The 26,172-nt window shown below is 36.4% G+C and overlaps 1 protein-coding gene across 2 annotated transcripts in view; it reads right to left on the bottom strand.

Moving 5' to 3' along the window:
• ACACA (acetyl-CoA carboxylase alpha) overlaps positions 1–26,172 on the bottom strand; it is a 219,182-nt gene that overhangs the window by 69,952 nt on the left and 123,058 nt on the right. For both annotated transcript variants that reach the window (XM_054574834.1, XM_054574835.1), the window contains exons 40-43: positions 25,006–25,161; positions 23,056–23,202; positions 8,478–8,747; positions 3,994–4,091 (exon numbers count right to left, since the gene is read on the bottom strand). In XM_054574834.1, the coding sequence (XP_054430809.1) occupies positions 3,994–4,091; positions 8,478–8,747; positions 23,056–23,202; positions 25,006–25,161 (671 nt within the window). The remainder of the gene's footprint in view (positions 1–3,993; positions 4,092–8,477; positions 8,748–23,055; positions 23,203–25,005; positions 25,162–26,172) is intronic.

Raw genomic sequence — 26,172 nt, 5'->3', positions numbered from 1 at the left:
AACTATTTGGATGATTCAGAAGGCCATAGCTATGGGCAACTGGTGATTGGCAGCTTCATCACAACAACATGCCTGCTCATGCATCACACATGTCTCGTGCAGAGTTTTTTGGCAAAACATCAAATCACACAGGTCACTCAGCTCTCCTACAGCCCAGACTGGGTGGCCTGCAACTTCTGGCTTTTCACAAAACTAAAATCACCTTTGAAAAGGAAGAGATTTCAGATTGCTGATGAAATTCAGGAAAATACAGTGTGGTAGGGTGGCGACTGGGAAAACTGTGAGGTCCCAAGGTGCCTACTTTGCAGGGTATTTAGGTGTCAATGTCCTATGTATACAATGTTTCTTGTATCTTCTTTGATAAATGTCTTTATTTTTCATATTACATGGCTGGATACCTTCTGGATAGACCTGATATATATCTCTCTATAATAAGCAATAGCCATCATCAATGGCTAAATCATCAATTTTAGATAAATATTACATAGGAATAAAAAATCCAGAGGTGTAGTAAGAAGGCTAAGATTGATTTCTAAAGTCAAAATTCCTCCCTCTAAGACAGGGATGAAGGGGAAGGTCAAAACAGTGCACTCCCATCCCTGCTCCTCCGTAAATATCAAGTATATGCACGAGGGTTCCTGGCTATAGGCCTCTGGAGGGGGAGGTGGAATGTGTGTAGAAGTGAAATGCTGGCCAAGTTGTCCAGAAAGCATCCTGTGGATCCAGTGGGAGCCACTCATCTGTCTTCTTGGCAGGGGATTAGGAGTGATAGCTGATAATGGGAAATGGGAGATGGGGAATGCAACTAATAAAAGAAAGGAAAAATAAAAAGTTGGAAGTAGAGATGGGCATATATTATTTATTGTTCCATGTGTACCCAAAAGGCTTGGCACAGGGCATAGTTTTATAAATTGAAATAATAAATATCCCATAGTGGCCCTTAAACTACTTTTTTTTTTTTTTGCCCCCATATTTCTTTGCTCCCTTCTTTACTTCCAGCCCTCCATCAATTCCCTTTCTTTGCCCTTGCTATTGGTCTGTGGCTTTGCATCTCTGCTTCCCAGTTTCTCTTGCCTTTCTATTTTTAGAAAATTCTCCATTTCTTCCTTCAGCTCTGTGTCTAGACTCTAGATTCTAAAATTATGTTACAGGTAAAGCTTATCTCCCTTAAAGAGATAATTAATGAGCCATATTAATTTGGCGGGGGGGGGGGAGGGAGAAATTAATGTGTTCTTTTTATAAGGCCCACATGCCATATAGTCACAAACTCTCACAGGCCCAGTCAGCCTTCCCTGCAAAGCAGGTCTTTTCCCTCCTAAGGACTGCATATTACTTCACAGATGTTGGTGATCGGTTAAGTGCCATCTTCTTTCATTGCATTACATGAAAAACAGTAAACATTTCCCACATCTGCTCTATGATCTGAGTTTTCTATCACTGAAGCTACCATTCTTTAAGTAGTACCAAATTTAATGTTACTTATTATAAAAAACTTTTGTACAGTGCAACAGAATTAACAAAACACATTCACAAATATTATTTTTGATCCTCGCAACAAACCAGTGTTATAGGTAATACTACTTCCATGATTATAGGTAACGATAACAACAGCCAGGATTTTTGTCTGCTTACTATGTGTTCAGTGCTGTGCTAAGGACTTTACATACATTAGTTTGCTTGATCTTCACCTTACAGACGAGGAGACTAAAGCTCAAAAAAGAAAAACAACTTGCTCTAACAAAAGCAATATACAAAGTCAATTAACTTTCTAAGATACCAGTAATAAAGAGAAATCCATTTAGAGTAGCAAGTAAAAAAGCAAAACATTTAGGAATAAGAATATAAAAATAGGCAAAATCCTACCATACCTGCACTGTGCACCAAGTCATCCGGAGGTGCCACAGTGAATTACCAGGGGCCCTGAAGGTATTTTAAATTTTTGTGAGAAACATTACGATCTCTGTTGAATCCCAAGTGAACTACTTGCTTTAAGTAGTTCATGGCTTAACATTGGATTAACATTGGAGTGCTACATTCCTTCTGACAGTGTCCTATCTTCATAAACCTGAGTTTTCAGTTTCTGTGAAAAAAAAAAAAGGTCTGCACAAAATTCAATGCAGAACAAGAAATGAGGGTGGCTATGTCCAAACTGATTCCAAGGTTTGAAATGCCATGCAGATGCAAATATCCCATTAGTAAGTAACAGTAATTACTTAAGAATGGAATTTAAAATTTTTTCAATTATGTGTATTATATTTTAAAATGACTAGTAAGCTGCCAGGGCATAAATACTTACGAAGGTACTTATGAAATTGTTTGGGTCTAACTATCTAATAAACAGAAATATTATATATAGCTTTTTGTCTAAAGGTACTATGAAAAAATTACTGACAGTAAAGGGTGCTGTGAACCAAGAAAAGATTGGTAACCTCTGGCATAAACTATGTGAAGAAAACTAAAAAACTTTAAAAAATATACTTTAATTAAAACAGTACATTTCGTCTTGGGAAGAGTTAATATAATGAAGATGTTGGATCTTCCTAAATTAATTTATAAACCTAATTCAACTGGAATCCAAATCATTACAAAAAGTTTTTGTGAGTTAAAAAAAAAAATGAGACTATATATAAAAAGACAAAAGGAGCTCATAAAACTTGGGGAAAAATGAAGAATGTGATGAAATCTGCCCTAGTAGAATAGTTAAAGTAGTGTGGCATTAGCCTAAGAACAACAGAACAGAGTACAGAATACAAAGCCTAGTAATTAAGACTACTATAAAAGTGAAGAAAGTGTGAATTATTCAATAAATCGTACTGGAGCAATTGATTAGCAGTCTGGAAAATACTTGCACACAGATTATAAAAATGCTCAACTTCACTGGTAATCAAAAATACCAGTTAAAATAACAACTGTTTTTTATTTTATTTTATTAATTGACAATAATTGACGTTGGCAAGGGTAGAAAAAATTAAAGAAGGGAAACAAATAGTATTATAAACTGTTGGCTGGAGTGTAGATCTTAAGCGGGCAATTTGAAATCATCCAAAAAAACCCTTTAAAATAGACATATTTTAAAACCAGAGTTCCACTTTTGGAAATTAACCCAAAGGGAACATAGATAGTCCTAAAAGTTTATATAACAGGATGCTGACCCAGGGATATAACAGTAAAATTTGGAAGAGTCTGAACATTCAAATATGATATATTCATTATGATGAAATACTACTATGACCATAAAAAAATACCATATTCTCAAATTATATTTTAAGAATATACAAAAACTTCCTCAAATAGCTTTTAGTGAAAAGAACAAAGTAACAAAAGTATTCCTATTACACCCTATTAGGAAAAAAAAGTGCATATATAGAAAAGACAGCAAGAATATAAAATACATTAATAACTGTGTCTCTTGACAAAATAAATGAACAAACAAAATAGAAGCAGACTCACAGAAACAGAGATCAGACTGATGGTTGCCAGAGAAAAGGGGAATTGGGGAGCTGGGTGAAAATGGTGAAGAAATTAAGAACTATAAATTGGTGGTCACAAAATAGTCATGGGGATGTAAAGTACAGCACAGGGAATGCCAGGAGGGTACTTGAAATATTGGGGGAACCACTCTGTAAAATACATGATTGTCTAACTACTGTGCTATATACCTGAAATTAATACAAAATAATAGTGAATGTAAACTGTAATTGAAAAATAAAATTAAAAAAATAAATGTGTCTCTCAGTAGGATTGTAGCTGATTTTTATTTTTTAGTTATAATTGTTTACATGTTCCAATTTTTATAAAATAAATAAATATTATAAATATAATTAAAGTCTTTCAGCTAATAAGTGGTAGAGCTCAGAACAAAACTAAGGCCTTTAGATATGTAACAAATGATCTTCCTTGCTCTTCAAGGTAATGATCAGCAGAACAGTGAAGAAAATAATAATCATACTTCCTGTAATCCATGGCCAAATTATTCTGATACATTATACCTACCTGGATTCTCCTTCATCCTCCACATGTTCACAATAGACAGAGTTGAGAGCACTGACTCTCTTATAATCTTGAGGGGTCAGGTATAAATATTTGAATCCCTGTGAAGCACAAATAGTTTTTAACTCATTATTTGCCATCATCACATAACCAGAAGACATAGCAAAGCATGCATAATGCAGCTCGTTCCAAAGCTAGCTTTAAATTGCCACATCACTTTTTAGAGTTACTATCTAATAGAATACTAGAATAGACAGTTCTCCTTTGAAAGATGGAAGTGCCTATTTCTCCAGTCACTGACTGTCTGTCCTTGAAACAAGATGTCTTATAGCTGCATTGCCAAGTATATTCCATTTTTACCAGGGTTAAAGGGCTATTTTCTGATTTTTAGTGACACCTCTATTAAAGACATCAACACAAAATTAAAGAATTCAGTGAATTACTGTGTTTTCTCAAGTCCATAGTATCATAAAATGTATATGGGTGTAAGATAATTAAAAAGATCACAATACTATATTGAATATTAAAATCAGAAGTCTATGCAGTGCTAATAATCAGTGACCACTAAACTCCTGCCTTTTGCTTTTTTAAAGAAACAGCTCATAATTCCTATTTACATTTAAAAAATTATACTAACATTTCATATTTATTTTTATACATACAAATATACACTCACATACAAAGTAGAGTTATATGATAAGCACGTTTAACTTAAGTGAATTAGTCATTCAGCCAAAAAAAAATGTAAACAGAGAAAAACATTTTAAATATTCTGAGAAATTACCCACCATTTAACTCAATTAATTAGAAGTTAAATTTAGGCAGACACAGTGAGCATAGAACGGAAGGGACACAAATCTGCCATTGATTTTGCATGACTTACAGCAAGAACACCTTGTAGCACTTAGTGCCATTAGTATGTCAGTCACATTTACTGAGCACCTATTATGTGCAAGGTACTGTTCTAGGCACTAGGAAAAACAGGAACTAACAAAATAGATGATTTCTGGCTTTATGGAATTTATCTTCTAGTGAGAGAGAATATATACAAAATAAATAACTAAAACACAGAACGTTAATGGGAATAATGTTTACGAGAAAAATAAAATAGAAAATTTCCAAGAAAGGCTTTATTGAAAGTGTCATTTGAACAAAGACCTGAAGAACTGAGGAAATGAGACATGAAGATATTGCGGGAGGAGAGGAAAGCATTCTAGGCAGTAGGAACCACAAATGCAAAAGTGCTGAGGCGTGAGTGTATCTGGCAGGTTCAAGGTAGAGCGAGAGCATGAAATGAGGTGAGCTGCAGCAAGAAATGAGGGCAGAGTGGTGGTATTGGAAGGCCAGTCTATGTGGGGCCTTGGAGGTAACTACACAGCTTTTGGATTTTACTTGTGTGAGTTGAGAAGCCACTAAACGGTTTTAATGAGAAGGAAGTTTTGAGCCATGATCTGGTTTATATTTTCATTGGATTATTCCACTTTCTGTTGAGAGGAGACTAGGTAGGGGTAGGGGCAAGGCCAGAAGCAGGAAGGTCAATTAAGAAACTACTGCAATAATGCAGGTAAGAGATGACAGTGACTTGGACTACCACGTAGCAGTGGAAGTGGTTAGAAGTGGTTGGATTCTGGACGTAATTTTAAGGCCAGGATGTAAACATGATTTACTGACAGAGTGAATGTGGGGTGTGAGAGAAAGAGAGAAGTCAAGGATAACTCCAAGGCCTTTTACTTAAATGGAAAAACAGGTACCATTTATTAAGACCACGGGAAGAACAAATTCATAGAAGATTAGAAGCTACATTTAGACAGACATGTAGGTAGAGTTGTTGAATCTGGATATATGAGACTGAAGATCAGGTGTAGGGCATAAATTTGGAAGTTTGTCAGTTTATAGATGGAATTTAAAGCTTTAAGACTGGATAAGATCACTAAGGGAAGGTGAACACAGGAAAGAGAAGAGCTCGAGGGACCCTACTCTAAACTATCTTCTTTCCGTCTACCCCATCTTGTATACACGCTATCCTGCCAAAGCACCAAGTGAGATGGCACTAGGCCCTAGTGGGTTGAAACTGGAGAGCCAAAGACTTCTTGATCCTGCTGCAGCTTCTCTGGCCCTGACATCTGTCTCCATTCATTATTTTTTTGGAGGGAGGCAGGTGGGAGTAATTTTAAAAACTGGGATAAAATTCATATAACATAAAATTAGCCATTTTAAAGTGTACAATTGTGGGGGGTGGGGCAGGGGAAAGTGGTGGTGGAAAAATGGAGACAAATGTATTTGCACAATTAAAAAAAAGCGTACAATTAGTGGTTTTTAGTATACTTAGATGTTGTAGAAACATCAACATTATGTAATTCTAGGACATTTCCATCACCCCAAAAAGAAACGCAGTACCTGTGAGTGGTCACCAACAATTTCCACGTACCTTTAAAATGAATTTTACTGAAGTATATAATTTACATGCAATACAATTAATCAGTTTTAAGTGTTGTAGTTTGATGAGTTCTGACAAATGTATATACTTGTATAATCACCACCACACTCTTATATTTAAAGATGTGAAAGGCAGCAAAGGAAAGAGAAAATACCGGTTAGAGGGTAAAAGGAAGACTCTGGTGTCCTGGAAGCCAAGAGAAGAAAGTGTTTCAAGAATGAAAGTGTGACCAACTGCATCAAATGATGCTAAAAAACCAAATAACTAAGCTGAAGACTGAGATTCACAACAAATTTAACAAAGCAGAATGAGTGGTGATTTTGACAGCAGCCGCTACAGTGGAATGGTAAGGATGCAAGCTTAAATGAAGCGTTTTCCAAGGGAATGGGAGAAGAGTATTAAGATAGAACAAGAAGAGACAACTCTTTTAAGAAGTTTTGCTATAATGGGAAGTACAAAATAGGGTAAGGTAGTAACTGAAGGGGTAAGTATTTGTATGCTAAAGGGAAAGATCCAGCAGAGAGGGGAAAAGTGATGGTACAAGGAGGTAGGGAGAAGTGTTGCTCTACATCTTTAAGCTGGCGAGAAAGAATCGATGAACAAGAAAAGAGATTGGCCTTAGATAGGAGCAGGGACCCTTCACCCAAAGTACAGGAGAGACGGGGGAGAACAAGGGCAGAGATGCAGATATGTGGGAGCTCGTGGAAGCTGTCTTCTAATTGCTTCTGTTTTCTCAGTAAATTAGACAGCAAGGTCACTGGCTTAGAGTGAGGATAGGAGAAGACAGTGTTAGAGGTTTGAGGAGAGAGAAGAAGATGCAAAACTGTCATTCAAAAGGCTGGTAAGCTTGAATTTAAAGTAAGACCAGTCAATAGCACTTTGTATTTTTCTCTATCAACGGTCAGCTATGTAGGTTCAGGCATGGGAGTACATGGAGTGAATTGGATTTAAACAAGGTTTTTGTAAAGGCACAGTGTAAGCAGAATGAAGAAAGAAGCAAAAAAGTTAAGGGCACAGGAAAGGTGGTAACTATAAAGTGATTAAAATGATTAACCTTGGAATTTAAACTGGATAGGAATAAAATGAAGCTATAAGGAGGGAGTGAATCACAGAAGAAAAGTCGTAGGATCAATAGCTGTAGGTCCTGGTGGGTTCAAAGGATTGTTGGACTTGGGGTACTGAATAGAGTGAGCTGGAAAGATAGGATGGAGGAGCAGCAAAGAAAGGGATGGTTGAAATTGACATTACGGGGAATGAGAGGCTGAGCTGGGAGGGTAGATGGGACCATTAGAGGAGAAAAAGTAAGATTATGGGATGGATCATCTATGTAGACATAGTAATCACAAAGAACTACAACTGGACTAGTAGTATTGCAGAAAGTAATAATGTGCTAGCATCCAAAAGATTAAAAGGATGAGAGGGAGTGACTACAGGTTGCAGAACACTACCATAAGGAGCAGGTGTGATATGGTACAGTGTGATGACACTGGATTCAAAGATGAAGGTTTTCAGAGAGAAGGTGGGGAAAGGGTGTGGAAGTAGCAGTGAGGCACAAGGAAGACATTCTTCCCCTACCCAGGCTCGGTGAGATACAAGAAAAAGAGAGAAATCAGTCACTTCTTAAGAGGGCTAGAAGGAAAGCAGTGTCTTTAAAGGATAAGCAGGCTTCAAGCAGAGTAAGATGGCTGTAGAATAGAGAGGAAGCTGAGGCTATAAGGGACTTCGCTGGTGACTGACCATAAGTCCTGGAAGCCACAGTGGAATAGTTTAAAGATATATATTTTTGGCTTAGCATGTCTCATACTAAATTCATACCTACCATTTCACCTAATGTTCAAACAAACAAAAAAAAAATCATCAATCTGTTTTCAGAGGTGGAGGAAAAATCAGGTGAACGTAATGAGAGACAATTTGTTTCCAACATGGTTCACCAAAAGTACTGATTTTTGAACTTAAACCTCTCCCACTTCCTACCTCTCTACACATGTACACACATACATATACATAACCATATAGTGTCTTGAAGTATTATATTTTTTTTAATCTGTACCTTGTAAGGATCTTCAGGATCTACCCAGGCCACATGAAACATATGACGAATTTCCTCTGCCAGTCCAATTCTTGCTCCGCTGTTGGCTGCGACGTAGATGCGTGGGATACCCTTTGCCCTGGCAAGCTCAGAGGCTCTGAGAAACAGCAAATCCTCTTGGGGCCCAAAGGACCCAATTCGGTATGTGATGTCATTGCCAATAACAATAATATCTCGGCCTTCTGGATATTCCGGACTTTTAAGGGTCATTTTCCAAGCTACCATGCCAATCTACAAAAGCATAAACAAACAAACAAATAAATACAAGCTTCTTACATGCAGATTTTTTTTCCTGCAGGTTCCTTAAAGCTATCACACACAGCCTTCACGTAAAGATACTCATTTGCACTGCTAAAGAGCCAAGCTCCCTGTGGGTAACTCGAACAAACATTCTAACACACTTCTTCGGATTGTGTTGAGAACAGCTGGTTTACTGTGTATTTCAGTTATCTCAATTCCATCTTTGGGCCTGCTCAAAATAGATGAAAAAACAAAAGCTTTTCAGAATACCTGTGGAAAATGCTATGGAACTGGGAATTAAATCCAGAACTCAGTGAGCTTACTACACTATCTACTAAGACACTTAATTAATGTTTTTTGAGATTCTTTCCAAGAAACCTTCAACATATGAGAGGAGAGCAGAAAGAGAATTCCGGCTCATGGGCTGTATAACTTTTGTGATTCTGCATCCTTTTACTGTCCTCTAGCATTTGATAGGAATACTGACAACATTTTTTACTGGCTTGCTTCAGGTATCTTCCATTTCTGCAAGAATTTACTATAGCTCAACATCGCATCCTTGTGAGCATCTCTTGTCACTTTCTCCCAGAGCCAGAAAACCAAAGGATGCAAGGAACTAATCTCTTGCTGCATTGTGATATATGTAAATCTCTGCTTTCTGTTCAGCAGCATCTGACCAGTCACACAAATAAATGATATGGACTTAAAAGGCAGGGGTGACATGTCTCTTCCCAAACCCTCACAGCCCTCTCCTCTTTTAATCTCCTTCTATATGAGAACTAGTCAATCCTACTACTTGTTTATTCACTAGTTCTATTTATTTTCTGTTCACTCATACTCCAGTTACAGCTGCAGTTTTTCATGTCCGCCTGTCTGTTTCCCTATACCTGAATAAGTAATGTTTTCCATTCTCCACCTCCCACCCTGTTTCTTTCTGTCTTCTCTCCCTCCACCCCCAGTACTCACCCCCAAACACAAAGCCCACCAGATGATCGTTCCTGGTCCTGCCTAATGGAGCCCAGCCACATCTGCAGCCTTGGTCCCTCATCCCCAGGCTGCTGCATATCACCTCATTGGGGAGCCGGCCATCAAGAAGGGCCATTAACAGATGTAAATAGCAGCATCCCTGGAAAGCCACATGCATCACCCAGACTCAACCGGGCCAGTGATCATAAGCTCTGAGTACACATTCCTCAATCCAATTGCACATCCACTGTAATCAGGCTGGTTGAGGCTTTTCACACAGCTATTTGTGATTCTCTGCATTAAGAAATATATATATGAAGCACCCACAGATAAATATAAGCTATTTAATATATTATACCATTGGCAAAATACAAATCAAAATGGATATAATACACAGAAAAAAATCCAATCATCTTCTGAGATCAGATGCTACTCTATCTGCTCATTAAAGACAGAAAGGAAGGAGAAACAGATCAAAAAAAAAAAAAAAGCAAGCAAATATCAGGATAATTTTAGTCATGATTTTAAGAGGTTGGTTAATATTATATAATGCCTGTGTGAGGAGAAATATTTTACCTGCCTTCTCACGTGGCCCCATAATCCAACATTTCCTTTGTTTTTCAGAAAGGAAAAACTATTTTGTCTAAACACATTTGTAGTTAGGAAAATGGCGTTTTACACGACATTTTATGATATATTAACTTTAGCCACCTACGCCAGAAGCAGCTTAGATGCAAGCCCTGAAGAGTTTACTTCAGCATTTGCATGCTAATGCAAACATTGTGTCTGTGCGGCACTGGGCAGGCAAATAATACTCTTATCTTTTGTTATTACCTGGGGATTCTAACTGTGTCACTTGGGCAGTCAGTTCAGCAATTGGCCAAGTCATTATGCTTGCAATATTGACTTCTAATTAGGTGTCAACACAGCAGCACCAAGAACACACGACTCTTTATCAATGTTCTTTCCAAAGTGTATTGCTCATCGACCACCGCCTCCCCTTTAAAAATGTAGCAGAATGGAGAGTGCTAGCCCAGTCTTAGTATAGTGAGATTTCTTACTGGAGGAGGTTAAGTTTCAAGTAACAATAATGAGCAAACATTTAAGAAAGCAATCTATTGCTCAATTTACATTAAAATTTAGATTTTACTGCTAATCAAATGATAGGCTGTGCAATGGTGGACATGGGCTTTGAAGTCAAACTTGCATCCACATTCAGGCCTTATCACTTTTTAACTGTGTAACTTATAAAAATAACTTAATTGCACTTCAGTGTCCCCATATATAAACTTAATAATACCTATGGGTTTAATGTACAAACTGTTAGAATCAACAATCTGTTATAGTAACTTTAACATACAAAGTTTCACCCCTTTCCTCTCAAGCTATCTAAAACTACCCATTTGAAAAAGGTTCATTCAAATTCCATTTCCTCCGTAAAGCTTCCCCTAGCCTAAAGTGACCCTTTTCTTCTTGGATCGCCTACTAAGACCTTCGTGTAAAGAATTTATTTGATAATTAATCATATACTGCCTAGGACCACTTTTAGCTTGCCAGCTTGAACCATTATATCATCTCCTCCCAGTGCCTAGCAGGATCCCTACACTTAATATGGGAGTAATAAATATTTGCTCGTTCCACAGTCATTTCATTTTTAAATGATACTTGGAAAACAGTCAACATCAAGGGCTTATTAGAACATTGTCCATAGCTTATCTCTAGAAATCACAGAGAAACAGTCCTAAACATTAATCAACTATTTATTTTTTTAATATCAAGAACAGCTACCATTAATTGAACATATATTACATGTTGACAAATACTGGTAGTAGTTAAAAGTTTAAGCTGGGAGTTTCAGTCTGTCTTGGTTCAAATCTCAGTTTCATACAACTGTATAACCGTAGACCAGTCACCTAACCTCGTATAGCCTCAATTTTTTTCTATTATAAACTGGTGGTAACAGTATCTTTCTAGAGGGATTGTTGTGAGGAACACCAACCACATCAGATTAGTACAGAGACTGGCTTATAAAAGTCCTCAAATAATAACCATTATTATTAATTGAAGAGCAGCTATTATTACTGCCATGAGAAAACCAAGGCACAGAAAAATTAATTTGTCTTTATAGCTATTATGAATTGTTTATTTTTTTAAATAAGGCTTGCATAAATTCCTTTTCTAAAATTAAGGATGTTCTAGACTAGTGCTACCTCACTTAGCTGAAACACTGTGAAAAGATAAATATAAATTATAACACACATATAAATGTCACTGACATCTAAATGCAAAATATAGGTTCCAGGATTGGATCCTGGAACAAAAAAGGACATTAGTAGAAAAAAACAGTGAAATCCAAAACAAAGTCTGTATTTCATTTAATAGTATTATACCAATGTTAATTTTTTAGTGTTTTTTTAAAGATTTTATTATTTTTTTTAGAGAGAGGGGAAGGGAGGAAGAAAGAGAGGGAGAGACACATTAATGTGTGGTTGCCTCTCACATGCCCCCTACTGGGGACCGGGCTGGCAACCTAGGTATTTCCAGAGCCCCAGGCTCTGACTAGGAATCGAACAGGCAACCCTTTGGTGTTCAGGCCGGCACTCAATCCACTGAGCCACACCAGCCGGGGCTAATTTCTAAGTTTTTATAATTATACTATGGTTATATAAAATGTTAACATTAGGAGATGTTGGGTGAAGGGTATATGGGAACTCTCTTTGTAACTTTTCTGCAAATTGAAATATTTTAAGACAAAGTTAAAAGAATAAATAGCATGGTAAAAACATTTTTGAAGAGAACTAAATTGGCTAGTGAGGTCTTTGCTGGCTCGGGAGAGCCTTATAACATAATGGCTATGAAGACTATAAACAGCATTTTAAAATATCAACGAGGTTATACTAAATGTGAAGAAGTGATATCACAAAATTGCATGTATACTATAATAACAAAATAGTATGGTGGTTAAGGGCACAGACCTAGAAACCAGATTTAGAGACTCTAAGTCTAGAAGAATCTGACTCTGACAGAATAGAGATTTAGTTAGTTTTCTAGCCACCTAACCTTATTTTGGTTACTAACCTCTGTGTATCTCAGTTTCCTCATCAGTAAAATGGGGTAATAATAACCTACTCTATTAAGTTTGTGAGCATGATATACATGGTAAACCCTGAATAGTATCTGGCACATAGTAAATGCATGGTAAATATTACAGTACTCTAACTAAAAGCATGTTAGGGGGGGAAATAGAAATAAATAACATACCAAACTGAGATGATAGTTATTTTAGGATGATATGATTATGTGATTTTTCCCCATTCTCTAAGTTTTCTTTAATATGTTTGTATTGCATTGATAACCTAAATATTTTATAAAATAAAAAAATAATTGAGATAGGACTACCAGGTACCTCTTCACTAGGTGACAGGTACTGGGAGCTTATATTATTATCTCTAATATACATTTGAACAGTTCTATAATTTAAAAAAAAAAAATCTCACCAGCCTAAAGGATTTTTCATATTTTACAAAACTGACTTTAAATTGTAGTCATACAACAGACCATATTTTATAATGGTAGATTTAAACATATGAAAATTAAAGATCAGGACTCACCTCAAAGGGTGAAGAATATCAGGAACTGTCTTAGTTCATTGGGGCTATGGTTTCATTTTTTTGAAAAGGAAATGCTCTGCATTGATGTGGTAGAATGTAAACATGTATATATAGGTTTATACAATATTAATATCTCTACCTGAGAAGTAACTGCTTCAGTGTTTTTCTGGTCTGATGGTTAAATACATATTTATACTTTTAAAGTCAATATTTGTACAATAGACAAGAACAGTGCCTATCAGCTAAATACATATTTAGGACTGTACCACATGTATTACGAACATGTACTAAAATCGAAAGCTCCTATTTATACAGAGCCTTTCATCTTGAAGGGGGCTAAAGGGCTTTACAAACATATGTACATAAAAGGACGTTTGGTCTGATAGGCAGGCAAGCTATCGGTTCATCCACTCCCCTATTTCTTCCAGCAGACCAGGACAGGAACACATGTTATCAACAGATGCAGGTATGCAACAGCTGCAAAGACATGTAACATGCAATCCATGTTACTATGCAGTCACTGAGAGAGGGCTTCACTCTGAGAATAGCAACTGCTCTCCTCAAGTGCAAACGCACCACAGCCGTTTCCAAATTTGTGTTTTAAAATTATTCTCTAGCAAACTCAACTAATCACTTGACAAAATTGAATTTGATACTGAAAATAGCTTCTGAATGCAAAATACTTTCTGTCTGATGATGAGAACTAGGTTGAAAAATGTTTCCTGCTGCCCTTGTTAGATTTAGAGGGAAAAAAGGGTCACAACATTCAGGAGAAATGGTACAAAATATTCTATCTAAGAATAGCTTTGTCTCAGTGGATTGGGTCATTACTTCAAAAGACAGTCATTATCCTCCCCCTTTTAATTAGGACACTAAGTTTTTAAGTCAAATTACTTTATATAGATGGGTTTATCTGTATTATACACACAACAGAGATATGCCATTAAAAATTCTGCAATCACTCTAAAAGCATACACAAAATGTAACAATGTGATTAGGAATATGACATTCACTGATTTCACCTAAGCCCAAGCTGCTCTGTATATTAACTGAAAAATAATAACCAAAGGAAATTTCATCACCAAATCCCCTTGTTTTGGCTTCTCTCTCCCTTGCATGTTTATATGTATGAATAGGCCACCCCAGGACTAAGGGCTAAGGAAGCAACAAAAGGGCAACATGTAGCCAGAAAGGGGCTTGTGAGGGTGAGTGGGTGAATAGTGTATAATTAACTTCAGACTCCGGCTTTTGGTCTTGGCAGTGCCACTGACTTCTTTCCCTCATCACTCCCTCGCTGAGGCACTAACCAAGTGGTTCTAGGCACTTACTGCCAATTATATCTTCATTAATATAGACATAAATCATTGGAAAAATACTTCAGATGATTTTTGATAATAGAACGTTCCAATTAGCAGATTTCTTAGGTTTAAGGTTATCAACCTAAACTAATTAACTTAAAGCAAAAAATAGGGATGAGGATCAAAAGAGTTACTGTGAATAAACTAAGGATAAACAGAAATAAATATCTGTTTTCCTTATACAACTTCTAAGGAAGAAAATATTTCTTTGGCCACAGTCTGATTCTGGAATAAACACGTGCCAAGTAAGGGAGGAGGGAATGGGGAGGAGAGAGAAAGCAGAAGACAACAGTCTTATTTAACTGTTTTTATGTGGGTAAAATGATTTGTGCCACAGTATTTCCATAAGAAGTGGGACCATTATTTTCCTGTAGAAACACATTTGGTTTGAAAAGTATCACTGGACAGGACGTGAAAATCAAACCGAATGAATTATTCACAACCTCCGATCAGAGGTGATCATTATTTCTGATGCTCCAAACAGTGATTAGGATTCTGCCCTGAGATGTCATTTTCTCGCTGAGTAACACCAGCAATACAGAAAGACATTATCTATCTATCCATATATGTATTTTTTCTCCTGGGAAGACCTTGGTTTAATGTTACTATAACAGATACTAAAAACATGATAATATTAACATTTATTCTGATGGTACCCATAAATGCCATTAGTCTGACACAAAGTGTCAACACTAATTATGACTCCAAGTTAACACCAAAATTGACATCAATGTTAATTGTACTATCAATGTGAATAAAATGTGCAAATGCACACACACACATGCATGGATGCACACACATCACGCATTTTCCAAAGCTGCTGTTACTACAAAATAAAACAACATTAAGCTCAATAAAGAAATTTGAAGAGAAAGCTAAGGGCCCAAACAAGACAGCATTTTGTTTTTAAGGATATAAGAAGCATCCATCAACTTTAGCTTTGCTGTGGGAAGCAGAAAGGAAATATCTTTGCCACAGTTGTCTTTCTTATATCTACCTCCTCATTTTGAGTTCAGCTCAAAATGTAATAATAATATAAAGGTTAGACTGTGGCTGAGATGTTGCAGCTTTATTTTCCATGCTAAAAGTATAAAAGTTGAGTTTTTCTGGCAAAGCCTCCGGTAGCTATTGTTCTACTATTGATATTGCCAGGAAGATGACTATCCTGCAAAGCCCTGGAGCAGCAACACAGACTCCTGAAGTGTTAGAGCTGAGTCGGAGCTAAGCATCATTCACATCATAAAGAAAACAAAACTAAGACCCAGAGAGAAGGAATCTGAACTTGAGTTCCTTTAGGGACATATAATAAAATGTTATTCGCTCCCCCCTCCCTTTTGTATCTTGTATGGAATATCAAGTCTTCACTTTAATTAGATACTATCAAAAAATAATTACAATTTTAACTCATGTTAGAATCTCTTAGAAAGAACACACTTCATGAAATATTAAAAAACACTGCGTATGTTAAAAATGTGTATTTTTAAACCATACAGCAATGTAATATTTGACTTAATTTGTGCTATTGAGAAAAACTATGCTGAAAAAATGTCAATGTCTTTCCAGATTGTATTATCTGCTGGAGATCATGTTCCCTCGCCTAGTTTGTATGATCACATAAAAGCTGAAAACAATTTTCTTAACAGCTGAAAAAACCTTTTTCCATGCTTGGATAATTCAAAAATCGCTGAACAACTTACCTCAACCCTTCTAAAAACTGATGAAAGGGTAAGAAAAAAATATCATTTTTTAGAGCAAAAATATTGTAATCTGGAGATAACTCTTAGAAAATGTTACCAAAGATTAGAAACAATAATTTTGAGCAGGGGAATTATTTCTCTCTGTAATATTTACATACATAAAACCACATTAATTTTCTACAAAAGCACACAGTGCTTTAATAAACGTACCAATTTTTAAAGAAAACATGCAATGGAGCACATGCAAGTGAAGTGGTATTTGAGAAATGGGGCACAGGAGGAACTGGTTGATATGACAATTAACCAAGTTGGCCTACTATAGTTCCAGAAGCCTTGTCCATTAATCATATAAACGAATCTTGAACTCTGATGCTCCATACTACACCTCACCCTCTGGTGTCATCTGTTGCTGCCCTGATGTTCATTGCTGCCTCTAGTTGTAGCTGTGTCGAGTTTCTGGACGTAGGGTACTGTATCACATCGTTTTTTTAGTAAAATCTTAAAATTTAAGATGTATAAAAATGCCGGCAAGTACATTCTTCTGTTTAAAGGCTGTCTCGAGGACTTACTTCTGAAAGGAACTGGGGAGCCCTCCACAAGTGCTGCATTAGTTGGCTAACAAATACGTTAGGATTTTCAAAGCCAGTCAAGCTATTCATTGGGCCTTGCTTTGCTACTAATAAAATGAGTCAAACTCGACTAATCAACCTGGTGAAAAATATCCAACACCAATAACAGTCATTCAGAAGGGATTTTAAGAAAAGTATATGCATCCTAAAAAAGTGTTAGAAATTCATTAAAATAATTCCATAGCAGGAAGAGCTATGTTTCAAGATTAGCCTTGATATTTTTCTAGTGAGGCACTCAACTTTGGTTTTGAGGATCATTTTAGACAAAAAGAAACATTTTAGACATAGCCAAACATGCTTATTTAGAATAACAGAAGAGAAGTGCATAATTTTAAATAAAATGATTGTACCACATATTCCATAAGAAATTCCTGTCTTACTAGACCTAAAAGGATTCAAAACTGGTTTTTTGAAATCCTTGACAAAAAATAAGGCAAGCATAAATTATGAATGTTTATATGTAATCAGTGGTTTGTAATACTTTCTGTTGAGGATCTCAAAGCACTTACACTCTCCCGTCTTCAGGGAGAGATTGGTGGCAAGGACCATTAGTCTCTTTTGATAACTTGAACAATCAGTGCACACACCATGGTCCTGTTTTTCAGATCTGCTTTTATCAGGTCTATTTGAGAGCTCCCCTTCTACACACTGCAATACAAACATGCCTCTTTTCCAACATGTATCCAAAAGACTGGCATGGACTCAATTTCCACACCCAGCATGAAAAGGTAAACATTTCAAAAGAGTGAAACAAAAGCACAGTAAAATACATCCAAATTATCTTCACATTCATGAAGCTATTCTGAGGGTAAATCAAGTAAAACAATACACTAAAATCTAATGTTAAACTAGAAAACTATTTGGGGTTCTGTGTGCATGAGAAATGGCCAACACTTTCCCTATGCAAGTTCACACACTTACACATGCTCTCTGCAGTCAGAGTTTCAAAATATGATTTGTTCCATTAAAATCTGAATCCATGATGACCCAAGCAATTCCTTTGAGGGTATGGAAAATGTCAACCAAGTGAATTAAGACAGAGGGTTATGGTGGTTTTTCTAAAATAAGAGGTCCTTTGGGTTAAGAAGTCCAGCCTAGAACTGTCAAAATGAATCTACTAATTAATTTCTTCCAATCTTTTAGGTTTATGTAAGCTTACCAAACTTCCTTTCCCTATGTAACTCCTAATTTTTTTTTGTTTTTATACTCAAATTAGAGATTTTCAAAGGATTATAGCAACACATTAAGGAACAGTGTCAAAATGGTAGGATTTGTTTAAGCTAGTCAGAAAATGCAGGGATATTTGTCATATCATTCTCCATATTTTTCTGTGAGTTTGAAGAATTTATAATAAAATATTAAAGAGATGCTTATGTCTTGGTAAACTGGACATCAGCACATTTCCAACAATTAAAAATGGACAGGACTGGGCAGTTCTAGAATTCCAATCCCAAACATTTCACCCCCCAAGAATATAAAGCAGAACTGAAACCAAGACACTAGTTGTGATGGTAGTTTGTCTTTAATTTTACACTACCTTTTTTCCCCCGATCATCCTCTTTCTAAAAAATGGTTTCCTATAAAAATGTGTATAGCCATGATGCAAAGTTCAACAGATTTCCACCCCAAAGACTTAAAAATGCAATTGCATATTGTAGAAACACTAGGCAAAGCCTACCAATCCAACGGAAAGAAGGGGGAAGGATACTGCTGGATTTGCCTCACCAAACGGCAAATCAAGACGCTTGTCTGAATGCTAAGCTGCTGAGAAGGAAAAACCCTGACACCTAGTGCCCATCAGAAAAAATGAAGCCTTGGGAGCCACTACAATTCTTAATTTTGTGTGTGCAAGTGATCATTAAATTGCATTCAATTTGGAGTATAGCCATCTCCCAGAAAAACGTTAAGGGAAAAATTTAATACTATGCAAGAATTCCAATCTCTGATCACCAAACCTTTTTGGAGTACACATCCTGCACCTAATTGTTTCCAACATCAGATGAGATTGGGTATATTCAGGGTGGTATGGCCGTAGACTGTACCTAATTGTTATAACTGCTTCTAAACACAGCATCTTCTCATCACGTCTCAGTTTTTTATTACAGCAGGAGTGGATGAGAGGGAATGGATGGGTTCATATTGTCAAAAAGGCTGTGTTCTGAAATAATAGGGAATACACGGTCCTAATTTCTGTCCTCACTAAAAAAGATCACTATAAAAGGTGCATCTCTATGGGATCTTTCATCATTGCTTGATTTATAGATTCATGATCTAGTTCACAAAACTGTTAAAGGAAATATAACAAAAGAATGTTAATAACATTTCAGAACAAATAACATGGTCTCAAGAAGGCTAGTGTTTTCTTTGTCCTACCAGGCAAAGTTAAGTTGCTCTCTGTCAAGTCGGTTACAGCCCTTGGCTTGATCTTAGCCTGACTGAGCCTTTTGATAACAGGATTTAGTGCGAAAAGCAGCTGCATTGGATTGTGAACTGTTACTCAAAATGTTCCCACCTGCAATTATAGCTTCCACCAATGATCCAAACAGGTTAGCAAAATGGCAGGAAAATGAAAACAATTCCTCCAAAATTGAGATGTGGTAAGAGGTTGGTTAGCTGCATTTCTTCTATATCCAAGCTCAGCAGCACACATTCACTAGCTGTGTATTTACATACAGTGCCCATCACTGTAACATCATGAGATCAGCTAGAAATGAAATCAGATTAGTCTATGCTGCAATCATATTTTCTTTAGTTTTCATCTTTACTTGAAACTATTAAAAAAGATTCCTGGATAACTCGTCTCTGGAGCTATCTGCAGGTAACATAGTTTGCAGATTTAGTCTACATCTTTTTTATTCCTACTCTAAATTCATACTAAATGCAATGCCATTCAAATCTGACAATGAGAAAAATGTGTTCTCCTACACTTTTCATCATGCATAAGGTGGCATTCCCTCAGTTACATCTTTCTTGATGGCAAAGGGACAACGAGGAAAATAGAAAGGAAAAAGTAGCTAACACCACATCAGAAAAGCTCTGTTTCTCCTGCTTTTAACACGGGCACAGTGTTCAAAAATGCAGGTCACATCTCTGCTGAAACAGCCAATATTCTTCCTCAAATGGCACACAAGTTACCTAAAACTAAATGGAACTGAATTGTTTCAAGTCCTGGACCCATCACCATTTTACCTATTTACTGTCCTGGAAATAAAAAATAAGGAAGAAAGACTGGCCACCCATATAGCCAATGGTCTGATAAGTGCAGGTTTGCTGCCTCTGATTATGGGGAAAAGCATCTCAATTCATGGGGAAACTCGGCAGGAATCTCTTGTTTTCCCTTTTTTCCTTATAGCCATGTGTTAGCTTTTAAACCCAGAAACTCCAATCCTTCAAGGTAATGCAATATCACCCAAAATGATGACCTGGTAGAGCCGTCACCTTTGAAGAACACCACATTATAATGATTTAATGTCTATGTAGCATCAATGCATTTACATTGAGCCTTGGCTCTCAGAACATTAACAGGTCAATTTTTTATTCCTTTTTTAATAAAACTATTTCTCAAGGCTCTGTTCAGATGCCCATTCTCTTTGGGACAGGACAGATTTGCACCAAATCTCATCAGCATGAGCTCTTTTCTTTCCCCTCACATCATTCTTGGGGTAATATGTAGAGTGCCAGGCTCATGACAAACTTGTCTCTTTGGCCAAAGAAAATTAAACTGTAATAGCTGAAAGTCAACTTGCCCTGATAAAACTGGGCTCAGCATGAGGAAATACATCGTATTGACACCACGTCATCTCTTAGGCACAGCTGTCCCTCAGAATTCTGACTGCTGAAACTCCATCTTTAGATTGGTCAGTCTCTCAGTGGACATGCTCCATTGTATGTTCAAGCTATTGGTAACAGAGTTTGATACTAATACCCCAACCTCATTCCTGTTGTGCAATGTCCCATAATCTAGCCACGGCTGCTGACAGATTTCACAAGCCATCCCGGGCATTAGTCACTAACTGTTCACAAAAGAACATAGGTCTCACTTCTCCCAAGCTCAGAGACTCAGAAATAGCAAGCTAATGCTCAGCCTCAAATCCAGTCAATCATTTGAAGAAAAGAAAAAGAGAGAACAAAGAAAATGGGTAACTAAGGAGGGAAAAGAATAGAAGAAAGTGAGAACTGACAAAAAGCAAAAATAATTTTAATACTGTTAGGTTTCTAGATTTCAAGATTATTAAAGCACTGGGCAAAGGGAAATGTAGTTCCTATACTGAGTCTACTACTTCCGGCCACAGTATAAGACATCTGTTTTCCATCAGCGTTTGTTGGGTCTTAAAGGGGTTAAAAAAAACCTCTAATTTTTTTATTCGTGTGTGCGCGCGTGTGCGCGTGCGTGCGTGTGTGTGTGGTGTGGTGTGTCTTTGGGTCCACAGTCCCGTATAATAAGACTATTTGTATTCATACTGGCAGAGTAAACACTACATGTTCATGCCCAGGCAGCTATGTGCTTGTAATTTCAGCAAGAACAGAGCTCTGTCCCTCTGGGACTTCACTATTCCCCCAGTCTCCATTCGCTCAAACACAGAATGAGAGCAGAGAGAAAGCAGGAGAGAAAGATCATGGCAAGAGGTTTCACACAGCACTGTGGCTAGCTTTCACATGGCCAAAAATCTCATTTTGTGTTTTAATTACATTAGTTAAAACTGTTTTCTCTCAGCTCCATGTTCACAAGGGTGCCTTCTGTTCCTTAAGACTACACTATTCAATGAATCAGAATTTAAGTCTAGCACAATGAAGCTTTTCTTTGCTGGTGAGGGGCTCACTAAGTACATGCTATACACAGTGGCACAAACCTCTGCTTCAACTATGTGCTAATGAGTATATACCTACTCTTGCCAAAATCTTTGCATCCTTCCTTTCTTGCTTCTTGCCTTTGCTATTTGTCTAGGTGTTCAATTAGAAGAACTCCTCCAAGTCTGATACTTTCCATTTGGTCCATGACTGCATCTATCTTAATACCAAATCATCTACTTTTGGTATCCACTGGTGTACTTATTGAAACAGTCATACACCTTGTACATACAGTACCCTTTTCTTTTTAATAAGATACTGCATAAAATTTAAAGATTGCTCCTTCTAAGGAAGGGGATTTATCTAGGATTATATCTAAGGCTGAAATAAAAACATATGTCTTTTTAGGTTTATTACTGTTAACCATTATTGTTATAACTGTACATTAGAAGCACAGTTAAAATCAGGAAGAATATCAATGCATGGAGGTGGATATAGGGTATTGGGGAACAATATCACTTTATAAATATCACTATTAGTAGTGCACTATAGGAGAAAGGCTAGAAAATGCATTCTTGAATCAGAAATGGGTTCTCTGCTACTTTCTTTTTGGTTTAAAACCCTGGTTATGAATGAGTCCCTTTAAGAAGAACTTATTTACCATGCTCACAACAACATCAGATCAAATTACTTGAGGATAAGAAACACACCAAAATATGCACACTAGTATGCAAACAGACATCCAAGTAAAGAGAAACATCAAGGAAAAGATTACTTTAAATGTTCTTATTATAGAAAAATCTCAAAATTTCAAACATATACAAAAAGAGAGAAAATAATCTATTTCTATGTATCTATCTTCTAATGTTAATTAACTCATGGCCAATCTTGTTTCATCCATACTCCCATACTCACCCCTCAATATTTTTAGGTAAATTATATAAATATATCAGATCATTTCATGTGTAACTATTTTATTATGTATATTTGATAGCAAAGAATACTCTTTTTTGAAAAGCAAATTGTAACATTATATTTAAACAAAGCAGTATCATTATCACACCGAAAAAATTAAACAATAATTCTGTGATAACCAGTTAATGTTCCCTCTCTAAAGAATTCTACTGATAAGATTTCTCTGCTGCCTACTACTTGGACCTATTATTAACATTACTTAATGACCATCCCTTGAAAAGCTGGTGCTAGTGGGCACAGAGCTGAGAAAGGGGAAAGGGAACTCAACTACTTGCCTCATTTCCTCCTGGAAGCCTGTTCATGTGGACCAGTTGTCCTTGATCATCCAACACAAGTTCGGTGTACGTCAGCATGTCAGAAGGCAGAGGGGGTGAAGGAAGGAATGCTTGAGTGGACATAGACTCCCAGAGTTTGATCAAGGACTAGGGGAGGAGAGAAGTTTGACTAATTAATGAGAACTAGCATTTCCATTACATGGATAAAACTGTTAAGATTTGGTCAAGCTGGTTTTGCTCTTTCTTTTCCAAGTTTTCTGCTGGGTATGTAAACATTGGACCAAATTCTATAGCTCACATTCTTAGGTAAAACAGAATTTGTTATTATTTTTCACATAATGTATTTTACATGCCAAAAATCAGGCATCCTTCCAAAGTCAAACTACTGAGTGATTCTGAATCACTAGAGCATTAACAAATACACCAGACATAACAACATCCTTGGAAAGTTATAGTAAGAAACTAAGTAGCATCAATCCCCATTAAGAAAGAAAAAAAGAAAAAGAAAAATACTAGAGAAACTTGGCACTAGAAGAATAACCAGAAAAATGATATAACACTTGGCTAATACAACGAAATCTCAAGAAGGCAAAAACAAAGTTTCTACTAGAGGTTCAGGAGACGCATCCTTTTTTTTAGTATCTTTTATGAGCTATAGGCCCATAAGCAAGAATTATCTCACTAGAGGTACATAACTATTTGTAAGTGTGCACATCAATTTTGTTCAGATTTGAGGAAAACAGGTAGATATACTTATACATTTAGAAAGCATCATGATATCCATTTCCAACTTCCTACTATCAAAAGAAGTGCCTCATACAGTGGGAAGTACTTCAGTTGTTTCTTTGCTTGCCTCAAAGCAACATTTCAAGTCAACATAACTTATTCATCCCTAGATGTCCTAATCACTATATTTATGTCTATATTATAGGAAGAATCATATAGAATGTGATTTTTATGTATAGCACTGGCATTGGGAAATAGAACCAACACTCCATTTTTAGGCTAACAATGCCAGTGATACTAATGAAGGTAGCTATGTTTCAAGAGACAGAACTTGTAAATGAATGGTTACATAAGGAAATCTCTTGTATTTGTGAATAATGTAAGAATTACAGATAGACTATTTACCAAGTCCACATATATTACCTTAGCAAAATTCAAATGTGGTAATATTGGTGGTATTAACTAGGAGATTTGGAAAAATTCTACATTCATAGATTTCTTTTAAGGACAAATTCAGTATTCTTTTGATACCTTATTTTCTATCTGCTGCACTTTCTGCAGGTGATACACTTTTCTTTCCTTCCATTGATGGAAGAAAAATTTGCAGCATAGAGATGATTCATCATATAGATCAAAGGAATTTATTTTCATATAAAGGATAAAATTCATAATTTCCTATTTTCTCATGCTAGCTTTTATTCAGCCATAACAAATCTCCCCCAAAAGAACTGATACTTTAAACTGTGTACCATGAACTCAATATCCATTTGTATATGTTATCTGTATTGAGTCTCATCATATTAACCTAGGCTATGAGCGAGAGAGACCTGGGTTATCTTGGAAAACAGGAAAATGAGAACTAGAGTTCTAAACCTCTTTAATATCCATAATTTGCATATAGACTTAGGAAGTATATACCTGAACATAACATATACCTCACACAGGTCACTATAAGCTACCATTACAAGCATGTGGTTTCAGTTTACTCTCGCCTACTCAGCAGAGGCTTCTAACCTCATTATTCCTCCTGTTAATTCATAAAGAACCATCCAGCATCTAAATTGGCAGTCACCAAATCCCAAATAAAGTAAAAATGAAAACAGTGACAAGACATTTCCTGCCCTTTGGGACTGCATCATTCCAGTCTGAGCTGCATCTGAGGGAGAGTCAAACAAAATCTTGCCTTTTTGAATATGCCAGAGCCCCCAAATTAGCCACCATTACCTGTCGAAACATCTCTGGGATATCATATATGTATGTTGTCCCTAAGGACTGTGCCTGGAACCTCTTTGACTGAAGAAGGTCTTTGGTCACATAGGGAGTGTTGATTAACATTCCATGCAATGGTCCCTGTTTGTCTCCATATGCTTGAAACATGATCTGCAGGAAAAAGAGGATGGCATGGGGAGTTGAGACAGAGAAAAAAATCAGCTGCCCAGAGGGACTTTTCTTAAAAATGTTATTTCTTGAAACACCTTTTTGGTGGTTTGAGTGGCTAAAATGTGCTTCTTAACATTGGGTACTCTTACATGGTTCTCTCACCTCTCTACAAATTAACCAACTGCAAAAAATGGTATGTAGCCAACTGTACACCGTAGTCTGATTTCATTTTTGAATTTGTTGAAATCAACAAGAAAGCAAAGTGTAAATTTCACATTTCAAAGACAGACTGACAGTGCCTTCTAAAGTAACTTGAATCCCACATATTCAGAAATGAAGTATGTCAACTAACCAGTCTGAGCAATGCTACTAACATTTAAGTTGAGAAACAGCTACACATTAAAGAGAATTCTGTTCTTTCCCCAATAGTAGGCCAGCTCAGGCTCTTCCATATCATCTATGCTTTAGACTATTTGATTAGAAGGTGCTTTGTAAGTATTATTAGCCACACAAAAGCTTCAAAGATTTCTGCTACATGTGGATTTTATCCATCCATCTAGCTTGTTAATTCTTGTTAGCTTAAAAGACAGCCTATAGTAAAAGAAATATATATTTCATTAAATTACCTTATATCTACATAATATATACACACATATGTATTTCCCCAGTACACTATATCTACAAAAAGTGAATAGCTCCTGCAGTACTTATATTGTCACATAATGAAATCACCACACTGGCTTTTAATCATTTTAACTCAAATATTTCTAGAAGAGTACTTCATATTCCATATATTTAGTTTTATTTGCTTATCAATATTTATAAAGAATGCCATTATTTCTATTCAATTAATATTTATTGAGTGCCCAGACGCTGAATGACACTAAACTAGGCACTTCACATACGAATACATAAAGTACAGATTCTCAATGCAGTGAACAGAAATGGAGATTGGGATGTAAGAGTAGGTGTATCTACCCACACATCTATTCAGGACTAATATATATCAGC

Source organism: Pteronotus mesoamericanus, unplaced genomic scaffold, assembly GCF_021234165.1.
Source record: "Pteronotus mesoamericanus isolate MK-2021 breed Mesoamerican mustached bat unplaced genomic scaffold, CSHL_Meso_final contig_269, whole genome shotgun sequence".
NCBI classification, from domain to species: domain Eukaryota; kingdom Metazoa; phylum Chordata; class Mammalia; order Chiroptera; family Mormoopidae; genus Pteronotus; species Pteronotus mesoamericanus.
The sequence above is the reverse complement of the archived record's forward strand: the minus strand, read 5'-3'. Positions and strand labels throughout refer to the sequence as shown.